The sequence below is a fragment of the Beta vulgaris genome, chromosome 5 (assembly GCF_026745355.1).
Source record: "Beta vulgaris subsp. vulgaris cultivar EL10 chromosome 5, EL10.2, whole genome shotgun sequence".
Taxonomy (NCBI): domain Eukaryota; kingdom Viridiplantae; phylum Streptophyta; class Magnoliopsida; order Caryophyllales; family Amaranthaceae; genus Beta; species Beta vulgaris.
This window is the reverse complement of record NC_079206.1, coordinates 64935836-64951832: the sequence shown is the minus strand read 5'-3', so window position 1 is coordinate 64951832 and position 15997 is coordinate 64935836. Positions and strand designations below refer to the sequence as shown.

The window sequence follows — 15997 nt, the reverse complement described above, 5'->3', positions numbered from 1 at the left end:
CTGTCAAAATTGAAGGCTATAAATCACGCTTTTAGAAGTCCACGGGACTCGTGCATCGAATGTCGTGGGATGCCTCGAGGGGACATGGGGTGATATATTTAGTACTCCCAACTGTAGAGTGTAGATTGTAGACTGCTTGATGTAATCGTATTGTTACTTTTGGTCGCAAAGGTCTTACTATTAGTTGGAAATGTTATACTTCTATTTTAATTTACTTTATTGATTTCTTTCAGCTTTCTGCAATGAATTTTTTTAACCTGAATTATAATGTAAGAGAGAAAATTCATCAAGGAAAGAGTTTTGAAACAGTTCCATAAAAAAAGAAGAGGATTTCAAAACATAATAGGTTGAGAGGTACGCATTTTCGAGTTATATCAAGTAGTATACTTGTGTGCAGTATGTGATGGCTACTGGTATTGGCATCACATTCGATCCTAAAAATACTATCTTAAGGGGATTATGATAACAGACAAGTTATTAATTAGTGTTGCCTGCCTTTCTCGTTGGCCATCTTTGGCTTCTTCACAATGCATTTGGCCAATGATGATAATACACGCTTGGATGATCTTGAGGTCTTCCCCCCTGAGAATGTGCATCGTATATAAGAGAGTGCAACCCTCTTGTCTGTTCATGTCCTCACAGATGTTCACCTGAATCCAAGTACCTGTGGTTCTGCCATCACCCCATCTGATAAGGTGTATAGTATCACTATGACTCTATGAGTCTATGAGTGAGTAACCATCAAGACTCAAGTGTCTCCCTCCGTCCCTAGATTGTTTCAATACTTCTGTTTTCTATCGTCTCAAATAACTAACGAAATCCTTCCTTTTTTTTTTCATGGTTGCTAAATGCAAACTCCAATCCAAGATGCAAGTGGTATACTTTGTTTTAACTTGACAAAACTAAGTAACCAATTGCGTTTTCGTATCCATTTGTGTATCGCAAATTAAGCAAAAACTAGTCCCACTATATTGAGTATTTTTTAGCTCTATTTTTGGAATCAATATCTCATTTCACATCTACTTTTCAATTAAAATAGTATAGAAATCTCACTATATCAAATAACATCAATTTTTTTTAATTGGATGACAAAGGATAAATCACAATTTACTAAAACTCTGTGCATTAATCAATCTTTTAAATGATATGAAAGAGTACATATTTTTTTGGTACGAGGGTTTAAACTAAGAGAACGTATTGTGTCGGACTCGTCCGACCATAATCTTGGTCGGACGACTTTCAGGTGGTTCCAATTTTTTTTCAGTTAGTCTTCATTTTTTTTCAGGTGGTTCCAATTTTTTTTTCAGGTAGTCTTCATTTTGTTTTCAGTTAGTTTCTTTGTTTTTCAGTGGGTTTTTGTGCTTCAGTTAGACTTACTTGGGTTTCAGTTGGTCTTTATTCTTTTTTCAGGTAGTCTTCATTTTGTTTCAGTTAGTCCATTATTTCTTTCAGTTGGCCCATTATTTCTTTCAGTTGGTCCAACTGAAAGAAAAGAAAGTCCAACTGAAAGAAAAGAAAGTCCAACTGAAAGAAACAAAGTCCAACTGAAAAGAAAACAAAACACTAACCTCTACTTTCTCTCACTTTCTCCTTCTTCTTCATTATTAAACAACTCATTCCCTTTGGATCATAGTCACCTTATAAATTTTATCATATAACGCCGGTCCAAGAACTTGCCTATGGAAGGAAGTAGCTTTCACACAATTGAAGATGGTAAGCGCAACTTTGATTCATAACTACAAGTTTCATGTGGTTGATGGACAACATGCTGAACCAGATTTGTCGATCGTTCTCCATATGAAGGAACTCATTTCTCCATATGAAGGAAGTAGTTGCTGTTGTTGCTGTTGAACATTAGACTAAAAACCAAGTATGGAGGAACTCATTTCTCTCTCCTCTACAACAATGGCTGCTACCGACTGGATCTTTCTCTCTTAATTCAAGGATATGAAATCTCAAGGAATACGTCCATCGTCGACACAGCAAGGTGGCGGAGGAAGAAGATGAAGAACGAGCAGCGGCGCGGCGGCGGCGGAGGAAGAAGATGAAGAAGGAACAGCGACACCGTTCTCGCGGCTTCGTCCGACGAAATATATTGGGTCAGACGGTCTGACCCAATAGTTTCACTTAAACTAATTCATGGTCTAGCAACCAATTCCAATATTTACTTGAAGATATTGAAAGTAGGGGCCTTGTGTGAGAGAAACTCAGTACCTACCTAAAGAAAATAAAAAATTCAACAAGAATACCTAGGTCGCACGTGTGTCTAGTGTTTCCAAGAATCAAAACGAATGAATATAACTCGTGTGCTATGCCCCATTCACAAGGCTTGGCATACATACATTATACATATAGCAACAAGCCAACAAGATCATCTACACTCCAAGTTAAGGCATTCAAGACCAACTTTACCAGTGAACTATACATTGTTCTCAATGAAACAACAGCAATGCAATATGAATCAGGATAAATGTTGATGACGATATGCTTGAAGTCTTGTTGATTTTCCAAAACTTGCCAAAATCAATTGCAGGGAAGCAACTTTCCTACTGTGGACTATGTAATTATATATGTGCAGATTTGTTTTTGAGAGTGCAATTATACTCATGAGTCATGAGACAATTTACAGCCCAACAAGAAATCTTGTTGGATAGAAGTTATTCAAGGGTCACACAATAATCTTGGAGACCATAGATGATGTATCTAGACATAACAATTCAGGTCAATGGGACAGATTCGGACTTGTTTCGAACAATTTCAGGTCATGCTCAGACATATACTACAAGTTATGTAAAACATAAGATACTAATAAGCAATGATGATTCGATCAAATCGTGTCAAGTTCGGGTTGTTGCCTTCGACTTTCTCTCAATAATTTTAGGTTAGGTTCACAATAGGTATAAATAGACCTAAAACAAAGTATCATGCCATCAAGAATTATATATAAGTCTTGCTAAGGAAACCTACTTCGACATTATTACAAATAACATGGAAAGAAGAGGGAAAACAACGTATAAGCTTAAACAAAGTAATTGATTATAGTACAGACTACAGTGTTTTTGGTTATCTTATAGTATGAAGTACATATTAACTATCTGGACAATTTATTACACCTTGTTTACAATTTCCCCAAGGAAAGCCAATGCTAGGGCTTTAAACCATAAATAGGCTAGCGACCAGACATGCATGCTGTGCTAGCCTACTAATGTTGAGCCTGCGACAGACATACTACTCCTACAGCTACTAGAGCACAAGTATAAGCATAGCCATGCATAGGCTACGGACATGCTAGTGATCAGGCAAGAGAAACTTAATTCAAGGATACTCATCTACCAACTACTCCCTCTGTCCCAAAAATGGTGCTACATTTTGATCGTTGTTACTATTCACTTGGTAACTTTGACTGTCTTTTAGTTGATACATAAGAAAAAACATAGTCATGTTGAATCTTATTTGATTCGTCCCAATTTGTATCTTCCAAATATATAATTTTTATATTTTTTTCATATATGTAACTCAAGATATTGGTGTTTGAAGTTGCATCCCGTAAACTGTAAAAAAAACAAATGTAGCAACATTTTTGGGATAGAGGGAGTACCAATTAAGCTCCAAGCTACAAAGCCTGCAATCTAGCATGCGTAGTCTGGTTTGGGTCAATATGCACTTTTCGGCGTCATGGCCATTGAGCTGGTTCAAGCTAGTCGTGAGACGAGCCAGGACCAGCACACAGAACCAGTACCACGAGCTAGTTGAGATGAGCCACTTTTCACCAGGTTAACCTGGTGGAGAGAGCCTACGCCCACCTACCAGGTGATGGCTTGGCAGCTAAATTACGCTAGTACTGTTTGTGGCTACCTCAAGCTGCATTATGGTTACCGCTACAAGGCAATTTATATTTGCAAGGAAGACTAAGAGAGTAAATTTTTAATCGATTAATACATTTAGGATGCATGCGAAATTGCGAATGCATACATGAGGAGCTTAGACAACAAAATTTGCAGAAGCTATAAGAATTTCCTCATTTTCTGTTTACTGTGATTAAATACACTACACTAAAAATAAAAGTTACAAAACTTGAGGTAAGAAATATAATGACACCTCATTAGAATACATATGCTGGGGAATATACAAGAAATGAACATAAAAATTGCATTGATCCATTTCATTCCTGTGTGACAAGCTACATTATCGTCAGAATGATCAGGGCTCATGACTGTTCACCCTACTATGAAGCTCCAGCATTTCTTGGTGGTTCGGGTCAACAGAAAGAGCAGCCCTGCAGTCCCGGAGAGCACCAATAACATCACCAATGTGCTCGTGAAATGCTGCTCGGAGATGCAGCAAGTGCACATCACCTTTGAAAGCAATAGCCCTTGAAAGCTCTTCTATGGCCTCCTTTTCCTTATGGCTGTCCATCAACACTGCCCCAAAATAAAGAGAGCAATTAGGATTACATGCTTTTAGGAGAGATCAATATGACAAGCTTGCATTATCTAATCCAAACTATGTCCACTGCCATCATCCCGGCCTCAAACAATTCTTTAAGATCTTATTATTCTTGTGATTGGAGCTTCTACAAAGGAAACCCTGAACACCAAAAGGTTTGGTGGTGAACAAGGGCGTGAAAGGACTCTAATACCCTTACTTCTTGACTATAGTTGTTCACTTGTTTGGGTGTAAGGATATATGCATCTTTATACAGCCTTGTACACCACCAAACAGATTGGCATTTAGCCCCAATCTAAAGGGAACTACTACAATAACAGAGAACAGATTACCTTTAACACAACCAGCAAAATTGCTGGATCATAGTTAGTTGTACTTTTCAACCACTAAACTAAACCAAATGAACCACAATCCCCAAATGACACCTATTGGCATCCTTTATTATGAACTCAATCAAAGGGTTTCCAACTCAAGAGCTTCAATGCTTTTATTATGCAGAATATATAATCAATGTATTACCTGCTGCTCGATAACGATATGGATATACTCGAAGTGGATCTAATCGAGTAACCATTTCGAGGTCTGCCTTGGTCAAGTCGCGATCACAATACTCTGACCTCTTTTCATATGCAGATGCATTGTTCTGCGCCTTTTCAATTAGCTTTGTCATTTCTTCATATGCAGCAGTCTTGTCATTCCTGAGAAAGTGAACGCGAGCAAGGCCTTGATGTGCCCGGGTATGACGAATCTTAAGGGCGTTAACATAGCAGTCAGCTGCTAAATCGTATTTCCCGCAGTCTACATAAACACTCCCAAGATTGTTCAAAGCCTGTCATTTTGCATTCTTTAGACTTTAGAGTGTAGTGGATAAAAAACAAAGACAGAAAAGACTCAAATGGTTATTAACTTTAAATCTTATGTTGTAATATTTCAGAAAAATGAAAGACAAGGCCAGCCTATTAGTCTCAGAAGAAAGATAAGATTATGTCGATGACTAGCAACAACACAAGCCACAGATAGGGCTAGACATCTGAGGTTTACCCTCCTTGAAAAGAGTGGCTGCTTTAATACCCGTTAAGGGAAATTTATATGAAGGCACAGTATCAAAATGCCATCAGAAAGGGGTAGGTTTATGAGATGGAATGCAATGATTCAGCTAGTTTACTTAAGTGACGCGTACAATAGGCTTTCAGGTCAAACACATAGTTGACCAAAAAGGAGGGTGGTTGATTCCAAGAAAACCATACCTGACCTTTCCGCAGCCTATCTGAAGGACATTTCAGGGCATCTTCAAGAAGCGAAATAACAGCTGAAGAACATGATGGATCCTGACTAGAGTCCGCCAATGCATAAGCTTTCAAGAAGAAAGCCTCAAAAGATCTTTTCAGTTTTATTGACTCTTCTGCCTTCGAGAGCCCTTCCTCACAATGCCCCGTATCATATAGTATCCAGCCTTCATAAACCAGGCGCTCATCTTCACTTGAAGCATGTTGACGAGCTAACTGCAAACTTCTCATGGCTGCTTCCGGACAATTTAACCTGGTTGAGAACAGAATTAGATCCCCATAAAAGCTAGCAGCATCTGGGCATGTCCCATAACATTTCTTCTAGTTTCCAAGACATAACAAAGAAAAGGAAGGAAATATATTTCCTAGTTTCTGTAATGCAAATCTCGTCATATACAGCTTTTCTACAAATAATTGTTTCAAGTTTCCTACTATATCTGCTCTGGAAACGCAGTAATAATATATACTGACAAAAACCAAATTATAAGCAAAAAACCTGCCCTCTGACAGCTAATTAATGAGATTCAGGGTCAGATATTGTAGAGCATACCTAAGGAGAAGTAGTGATTGTCTGAAGTACAGGACACCTTTGGCTGCATCAGATTCAAGCATTTGATAAATTACAGATAAGGATCCAATATCATCAACTGAAGACCACCGATCATATAACTTTAACCAACAATCTGCAGTTGTCCACTTCTCGACGTGCTCGCGTACCAACATACGAAGCTTAGTGGCTGCAACACGACCTTCAAACACACGGTAACCAGGAGAAAGAGTGAGAATTGCCTGAACATCACAGAAAGCTGCTTCATAATTCTCAAGGGCTAGATAGAAGCAAAATCTGAGCTCCAAGCATTCTAATGCTAGTTTAAATCCAAGAATACGATTTATTTCAGCAATTGCAGCTTCCGCTTCTTGTTTTCTCATCAAGGATGAAGCCCGATACATATATGGATAAGTAAGAGTTGGGTCCAATTCTGTAGCTCTCTCAAGGTCGTTCCACCTCTTATCTCCTTCATAATAGAGGGACCTCTCCTGGTACATCCATCCTATGGGGGTTGAAGATAAGATTAAAGAATTAAGCTTCTCAAATGCCCAACTTTTCTGGCCCTTAATGTAACTTATACGAGCCAGACCAGCAATTGAGTACACATGGCCTTCTTTTTCGGCTTCCTGGAAAAGCTTTTCAGCTTCACCATATTCTTTTCGGAGAAGCCTCGCGCAACCTAGCTGATGATAAGCTATCATTTTTTGTTGCTTATCCTTTGCGCATTGCACCAGACGTTCCAAGAATAACACGTTTATGTCAGACCTAGCATCAAGGCTCATAGAAACTTCGCTCAATAAACAGAAGAGTGAGAATGAGGCTTTTCCAACTACAATAGACAGTTGTTCCCCATTAGCATTGCCTAAAATTTCCACAACCCTATCATCATTTAAACAATCGGGAAGGTCATGTAGAAAAACCTGCAAACATGAGGCTGCAAGTATTGGAGAATTTTCCTCAATTGCGCACTCTAAAAGATCCACGGCATCCTGCCTGGAGGAAACCAATGAAGCAAGTTTTCTATCACATGCATCTTTCAAACTCTCACAGCAAAATTTATTGGCAAATATTAGCATCTCTACTAGTAATTCTGGTGAAACGTCATTCAAACATCCAGTACTGCTAAAGACACTAATTGCTCTCATACCCATAGGTGATATATTGTTTTCAGAGAAGTCTATTTCCTCGCTGTATGATTCTGAAAAGCAACCATTAAGCATGGCACGGAATGGAGATGAAAGGCAAGCCATTTTCTGTCTATCACAATGTATTCTATCATTCCCAATACGGAAAATAACAGTCTCAACACTGTCTCTACCGCTGATGGATGCGATTTCAGAGGAACATGAACTGCAATCAACTCGAAGTTCAGAAGCCACATCAATTGGCCCAAACTCTTTTGCACATTTACTACACGAGGCAAGTAGGTCAAAGATGAACTCCTCTCCTTTCTTCTCATACTTCAACCATGACCCGAATATAATCTTCTCATGAACACTGCTAGCCTTAAGCCACGCAGTCCGCAGACTTCTACGCATCAATTTAACCTCCCCTAGTCCCCTAAACACCTGAAATTGTAGCAAATACAAATTCGACCTTTCATCTGGCGGACATGATTCGAGTTCTTCATGAATTTGAGCTAAGACTTGTACATAATCAAGAGGCTTATAGTGAGGAACGATAGGCGGTTCAGGAACCTTGACAAGAGATCCTCTACAAATAACAAATAAAACAAATAACTAAACACAATTGCTACCACTAAGAAAACAAACAACAAGAACAACCATCTAATTCGTCGAAATCTAACAAACAAGCAAAGAACAAATACAACTTACATTGAGGTAGATGCTTGTGCTGCTACTTTTGAAACTTTTCCCCTCTCAACTTGGAGCCATGATTGTGGATTTAGAACATTGAGCTGTGTTTCTTTACATGAATCAGAATGAAATAAAGTCCTCATTGGACATAGAGCACGGAATAACTCCCAGATCTCCACAATAGGCAAATGTGAACCTCCCTCCTAGCTCTTCAGCCAGGGGAAGAAACAAGACTAAATGTTTCTAATGGATCACAAACCCTACAACAAGATCAAATTTTTACAGAATCCCACCAAATATTAACCAATTACAGAACTTTCACAGTATTCCATCACACAAAAAGAGGACTTCTTTTACTGTTTTACATACACTTTATAAAGGTCTCAACTTCACAAATTGGAAGAATAAGCCCAGAAAATACCAAAAGAATCTCTACCAGAAATGAAAACTAAACCTAACCCACATCAAAAAGAAGAATATATACCTAATCCAACAAAAAAAAGGAGAACAACCCACAAATTCTCTTGATTTGTTGCTGCAAAAAACAACCCAGAAAAAAGAACTACAACTAAAACAAGAAAAAAAGAGAACTAACCCACAAATTCACAAGCTTGAATTTAGAGACCCAGTTGAAAAAAATGGGGAAATGGGCTTTCAGGCGTGAGATCAAAGTGAGAAGATTGAGAATCCAAAGGATGAAGTTTTTCACTTTTCTAACTCCCCTTTTTGTTTGTTGGTTGAATGAAAAAGGGAAAAAATTAGGAAAGTTTCTCCCTTTATCATATGTTTGTTTTTCCCTCCTTTATTTTTTCAATAAGTGCTCACTTTTTCTTGCAATTCTTCCGTTGGAGAAACCCAGAAAAGATTTGCAGCTTACTGTTGGTCAGAACACTAAACTTGAAAAAATTTAACTTAAAATAAATGTCATTAAAATAAAAATAAAAATAAAAATAAAACTTTATGACAAACAAGCTCAAGGAATTATTAAAACAAGGGATTCTATTTGTATGATTAATTAAAGTCGTATTCTTTTGGATTTATTTTCAATTCACTTCAATTAATTTCAATCCAGTTTAATTCAATTTACTTAAGTCCAATTCAATTCATTTCAATTAATTTTAATTCAGTTCAATTTCTCTCAGTCCAAACGAACGGGCCTATATGAATTAATTTTGCTCGGTGAGTATGCAAAGAGCAATAAACATAGATGTGTCTAATGTGTGTGTGGTGAGTTTAGTGGCTGGTGAGTTGGGTAAAGTTGAAAACGACGACGTTTTTGCATGTGAACAGCAAGGATTGTGGGTCCCACCACAGACCAAATTATCAAATTATATATAATGATGGGCCACCTTGACTTTGATAATTGTTGGTTTAAATAGATAATAATGGCAGAGAGAAAGAAACAAAGATTTTTTTTAAAAAAAATAAGTGAATTATATTAATAATACAGAGTGGAGATTATGCTCACATGTGTATGATTCCCATGGATGAACAAAAAAGGATGGTGATAGGAGTTTATTAGCTGCCTGTCATCTTCAATCAACTTTGGTATACTTCACATAATTTGGTGATGTAAAGTAAGTAATGTGAACAAAGTAATTTTTATGAGCATAAAAAACATGGGACAGATACATTGTTTATGTGTTTTTGTCTTTGGTCCAACTAAACTTAATTACACGTCAAAAATAAGATAATCTTAATTAGTTCTCTCATGTGTATGATTCGAGATAACTTGGGTAACAATACTCTCTATTTCTACCTTTTTTTAAGTGTGTGTTAAGATTTAAGAGCTTGCAATTTTTTATGGAAAGAAATTTTTTTATAAGTCTTTATAATTGAGTTTGCCATAAGCTGAACTCTAAGGGCCAGTTCAGTATTATTATAGTTTTTTATTTTTTGGTTTTTTGATTTTCAAAGTCATATGATATATGTCATATAATGAATAAAAAATTAGTCAAATTTATTGGGAACATCATGATTTGGAAAACTGACAGCTGAAAAGTGAAAATCACTTTTTCTGGTTTCCAATTTTTGATTTTTAACTTTAAAAAAACTAAAAACTGAAAAAAAAAAAAAAAAAAGATAACAAACCGGCCGTAACATGTTTGGTTTGATTAATTTGATTTAAGCAAGTTCAAACTCGAATTCGAAAATCTAATTCTAGCTTGCCTTAATAATTATTTTTGAAACTTAAGCTTGTCTCGACAAAAAGGCTTAAACGATAGTTATTGTACGTAAATAGTAAAGTTAATACTAGTACTACTCGGTTGTATAATAGTATTGAATATGCAAAATATTATGAAATTTACATTTTTGTCGTAATAAAATTGGAACTTGAGCTGTTGTGATAAATGATACATAACAATCTTATTAGAAATTGAAAAATATCTATAATAACTTCTTAGAATTACCGAGCTTCCTGAGCCTGCGAGGAGAACCCAATTGTTTTCATTTTCAGCTCATTCAGACTCAAATTACCGTATTGAGCTTAAATTCAGTTCATTTGGTCAATTAGGGCCTGTTCTCCCCAGCTTATTTTCAGTTCAGTTCAGTTCAGTTCAATTCAGTTCAGTTCAGTTCAGTTCAATTCAGTTCAGATCAGCTCAGTTCAGTTCAGTTAAGACCAGTTCAGTTCAGTTCAGCTCTTGACAATACTTTTACTCTCACATATCACTATTCATTTCAGTTCAGTTCAGTTCAGTTCAATTCAGTTCAGTTCAGATCAGTTCAATTCAGTTCAGTTCAGTTCAGTTCAGTTCAATTCAATTCAGTTCAATTCAGTTCAGTTCAGATCAATTCAATTCAGTTCAGTTCAGCTATTTTATGCCGAAGAGAACAGGCCCTTAGTCATATAATTAATAAATTGTTGAAATAAACGAGTCGAGTACAATCAAACTTTTAGTCGAACTAAATTTAAATTGTTTGCGAGTAGCTCTGTTCAGGACTACCCCTAATTATATTGGTAGGTAAAATGTGGGTGTCCCTTCATATAGTCAATTAGTCATATAGTTAATGAATTGTTGAAATAATTGCAGATTGTGAGCAAATAGAGATGAGCATTAAGGAAGTATAAATCACCAAACTCTTGCTTAAAATAGAATTTTCAGCTACTATAAATCAAAACATTTTTATATGTAGGTTTTGGAACAATAATGATTTATACATAGATTTAGGTTTTCATTTAGAACATGCACGAGCCTAATGCTTTTTGAGGGTATTCTATAAAATTTTGTACTACGATACTCACCTAAACTCATTCTATACCAAAGTATTTGTTGTATCAAAATTTGCTCGAAATAACCTTTCTTTTATAAGCAATTTTTTATCGAAAATATTTTTTTATTAAGAGAAATCTTAAATCTAAAAAAATTGTCAAAAGAAACTTGATGAAATCATTCTGACATTGACTCAATTAATGACCCGAAAAATTATCAGCGAGAAGCAACCGTTTATAGAGTTTATGTGAAATACATGTGTGGTTCAACGTCAAAAATGACTAAGTCAACATCGGAAAATAGTTTAGCTAGGTTTCTTCGCAAAAAAAATTAGTATAAGATTTTAACTTGCAAAAATAGTTATAAAAGGTTATTTCTGACAAAAGAATATAATCATTATAAAAGGTTGTTTCTAGCAAATTTTTAACTAAGTCAATACCGGAAAATATTGGCTAATGCTGGAATAACATCATTAGGTTTCTCCTGACAAATTTTATTAGGTTTAAGGTTTCTCTTGACAATTTTTTTCAAATGGTTGTTTCTGACAATGTTGCTTATAAAAAGGTTGTTTTAAACAATTTTTTTAAAACTTCATAAGTATACAATAGATGCAAGAATTGTGGTTGGCTCAACTTTAAGTGGTGAGTTTTTCCATCTTTCCGGTAAAGGTTAGGGTTCAATTCCTACCTAAGCATTTGCGGATTTAACTTTTAAGGGAAAATGGAGATTGGGAGGTGTACAACTTGTAATGGACCTCTCGGTAGGGGCCCTATGCAAAGACAACCAAGATGATTTATTCTTATCTATTTTTTTTATAAAAAAAAAAAACTATATAGTAAATGTATCATGAGAATATCTATCATGAAAGTGTAGCATGAGGATGATATACAATTATAATAAAATATCTCTAAGATTTGATAATTATGTCCACTCTTAGGAAGAGTTTGTCTTGTACGAAACCGCCTACTTTTAAATTAAAATTACGCAATGATAAGCCTAATATTAAAAAAATAATTAGCTTAATAGTGACTAGGTTAATTTCTTTCGGTGATTAGTTTAATTCATTTTTAATAGTTTTTGGTGGTTTAATTGATTTCACTTTACTAAATTTATAGTGGGCTCGTCTCTTATGAGGGCCTGGGTCCTAACTGTGGGCTAGACAGTGCAAACGCACGAAAATCAAAAAAAGAAAGTAAGTTGGTGCATGAATCATGATTGCATTACGTAATTACGTAGGAGCATGCATCAAGGGACAAAATAAGCCCAACGTTTAATGTAGCCGTTGGAGATTATCGGGTTCCTTGTGCTGGTTTTTGTGCCGTTGGAAAAACTTTATACATTAAGCCAATTCTGTCAATTTGGTATGCACGTCGAGTTTAAGCATGACATATAATTGGTAGCCGGTAGGGTTATTTCAGATCAACAATCTTGTTTTCCACTTTGGAGTTGATCTTTTTGGGTCATCTATGTGACTATGTTCAGGGGCGGAGCTAGGATTTCTAGCACGGGGTAGCGTAATTTTACGATAGGATCAATACCAAATAAAAATGCCAATTCAACCGTTTATAAATCGAAAATATTTGATCTTAAATTTGGTTTAATTTCATACGCCTTTGAGTGATAACACATTATTGTAGTTTCTAAATACATTTCAAACACAATTCATTTCAGATTCCAAAAAAAAAAACACATTAGCCAACTTGTTACTTTCTTCTACAATTCCCACGAGAGCTTTTCTGGTTCTCTTTCCTCCATCTCTCACCCCCTTTATTTCTCTCTCCTCTCCATTGTTGACTACATTGATAACAAGAGCTCAATTACAATTGTTCACTTATATCATATGTTGTTAATTTAGTTTTTCTTATAAATTTGTTGTATACTTTAAATGTATAATTCTGTAGCTATAATCAATGTAGATAAGAGATTTACAAATTAGAATTTACTAACAAAGTAAACAAGTTACTAAAATTTACTCACAAACTTATAAATTCCGAAATTACAAATTAACTATAATTTCACTCATTAATTTTTAAATTCCCAAATCTGTAAATTTCTAATCACGAACCAACAAATTCATAAACCCAAAATTCACGAATCATTTACCATAATTTTATAATCAACAATTTAAATTCAATGGAAAACCAATTAAAGAACTTTTAAGAAAGAAAGAATTTTAAACTACCAACTCTAGAAGTCCAAGCACTGACTTTGGCATGGAGCATCTCGGCAGCCCGAGATCTTCGTCATCATAAACTAAAAGCCCGAACCTTGGTCCCCTAACTTGGCATTTCAGCTTGAAGACAGAATTAGATTTGTCACCGGTTAATTTTGAGAGAGATTAGAGAGAAGGGGAGGTAAGGAGGACTGGAGGAGAGAGAAAAAGGGGAAGAAGTTCAGAAACAGCTAAGGTTCAGAATAGGAAACACGCTTTTTTTGACTTTTCTCTCTGATTTTTTTTTAAAAAAAAAGTAAACTCATTTTTTTTCACAAATTCAGGGGTAGCAGGTGCTACCCCTTGTTACAGTGTAGCTCCGCCGCTGACTATGTTTATGATTTCAAGTCGTGTTATTGCGTTAAGATGTGTTCAAGTCGATTCAGATTTTTTGTTAAGTCATTTCGGGTTTGGGATTTTAATGTCGAGCTATTAAAAGTTTGAGTAGGTTCAATTTATTAAATCTTTGTCGATCAGGTGGCACTGTGGCTGGTTTGATTTTGATCAAGTCGATATTGTGTTAACTTATAATTAGGTCAAGTTTGGGCTTGATTAAGTTCTATTTGGGTCAATGTGAGTTTGAGTAAAGTCCTGGCTGCTTGTAAATGAATCATGTTCAAATCAACTCGAAAGTCATAATAAGTGTTGTCCAATTATAGTAAAATTTTATTTTTATTCATATAAAATATTCCAAGTTCATGCCCTTTGTCAAATAGAGCTGACTTAATTTGGCTTGGGTTGAATTTTGGACTTGGTATCTTGAAGAGTCACATATTTCTAATTTATAGGCGAACTGATCATTGTAATTTGTAATTATTATGATTATAAGTGAAAATATTGTAAATTATTGTATATCTTAATATGATTCACAATATTAAAGCCATTAGACGTAATATAAGCAACAATTTTTTATATAAGTTTAAATCTTATTATAATAGAAGCAACATATATCTCTATTATATAAGGGGAGGGGAAGGAAGATGGTGTCTCCGTTTAAAAATACTAAATTACCCTTAATGATTTAATGGAATAAAAAAAAATTACAAAAGAAAACAATTTAAGAATCGTTTTTCCTTTTAACTTTGCATTTTAAGTGGATATAATACACTATTTTAAATCGACGCACGCACCGCGTGCATATAACGCTTGTTATATATAATTGATGAAGTATGACCTTGGCCCCAAAGGATCTCTGAATTCAGCAAATGTTTTGGCCTTAGAGCACCTCCAATGGGAGAAAAAACCCTCCCCATATGGAGTCTCTCTCCTCAAATGGGGCTCCACATGAGTGGGGTTGGTTCCCCATTTAATGAGGATGTTGAAGTTTTAGGGGAGGTGCCCAAATGAAGAACAAATGGGGAGCTTACACCTGGCGGCAGAGAGAGAGAAAAAAAAGGACCAGCTGGCCCAGCCAGCCTGACGCGCGGCAGAGAGAGAAAAAAAGAAGGGGAGAGCTGGCGTGGGATAGCGTGACGCGCGCCCAAAGGCCCAATCAGAAGCTGCCAAATGTCACCTTCCCCTTTAAAAGCAACGATTATTTTTTAAAATAGCCGTTGCATAATTTTGCCATTTTAAAAAAAATCTGCTAATTAAAAAAAAAAAAAAATTATACCAACGTTCATATTTTTTAATTTTCTATAAATAGAGACCAATTTTGCCATATTTTAGATACATTCAAATTTCTCTACCTTTTCCAATCTTTAATTTCTCTAATTTTTCTCATCTTAATTATATATTTTATTCCTCTACTCTTTAAATACTTCCAAACAAATTATCCATAATTATGAATCCTAATAATTCTAATTATGGAAATAGGCCTCAAAGAACCCCAAATTATCAATTTAATCTCAACCACCCACAAAATCCAAATTTCCCACAAAATTCTAACTCCCCACAAAATTCTAATTTCCAATGTAATCCAAATTTCCAACAAAATTCAAATTCCCCAAAAAAAAACAAATTTCCATCAAAATTTCGAACAAAACCCAAATCGTCAAAATACTAATATTGCTTTTGATCCAAATATGCTCAATAACCCTCAAAACTCACGTGATATAGATCAAGTGCATACTAATTAGTGTGCACTGTTCATATTATTTTTTTTATTTCCGAGAGCTATGAGACTAAGTTCATAACCCCACCTCAAGAAGCTACTACTTCCTCCGTTTCCGAAATCAATAGATAAAATATTGGTGGGGTATGGGAAAGTAGGAGTGAGAAAAGGTGGTGGGGTATAGGAAATAAGAGAGAGAAGATAAAATGGGGAGGTAGATGAGAGTAGTTCAAATTTGAGTAAGGTAAAATGGGGAGGTAGTGGAAAATGAGGTGGACAAATAAGGTGAGGAGAGAGAAAAAATGGGGTGCCCCATGAATGGAGGTGCTCTTAGGAGTTGATTAATTATCACTGTTAATCTTTAGCACCCCCCAAATAAAAAACTACACAATGACAATCACTCATGTAAACCATGATA

The 15997-nt window shown here is 35.6% G+C and overlaps 1 protein-coding gene across 1 annotated transcript; it reads right to left on the bottom strand.

Annotated features, from left to right (window-relative positions):
* Positions 1-3909: 3909 nt before the first annotated feature.
* LOC104894554 (ETO1-like protein 1) lies at positions 3910-9019 on the bottom strand. The gene is made up of 5 exons (XM_010680813.4): positions 8118-9019; positions 6283-7995; positions 5694-5985; positions 4966-5275; positions 3910-4421 (listed from the first exon to the last, which is right to left on the bottom strand). Exons 1-5 carry the CDS (start codon positions 8240-8242, stop codon positions 4201-4203), a joined length of 2661 nt encoding a protein of 886 aa, XP_010679115.2. The 5' UTR covers positions 8243-9019; the 3' UTR covers positions 3910-4200.
* Positions 9020-15997: the final 6978 nt, after the last annotated feature.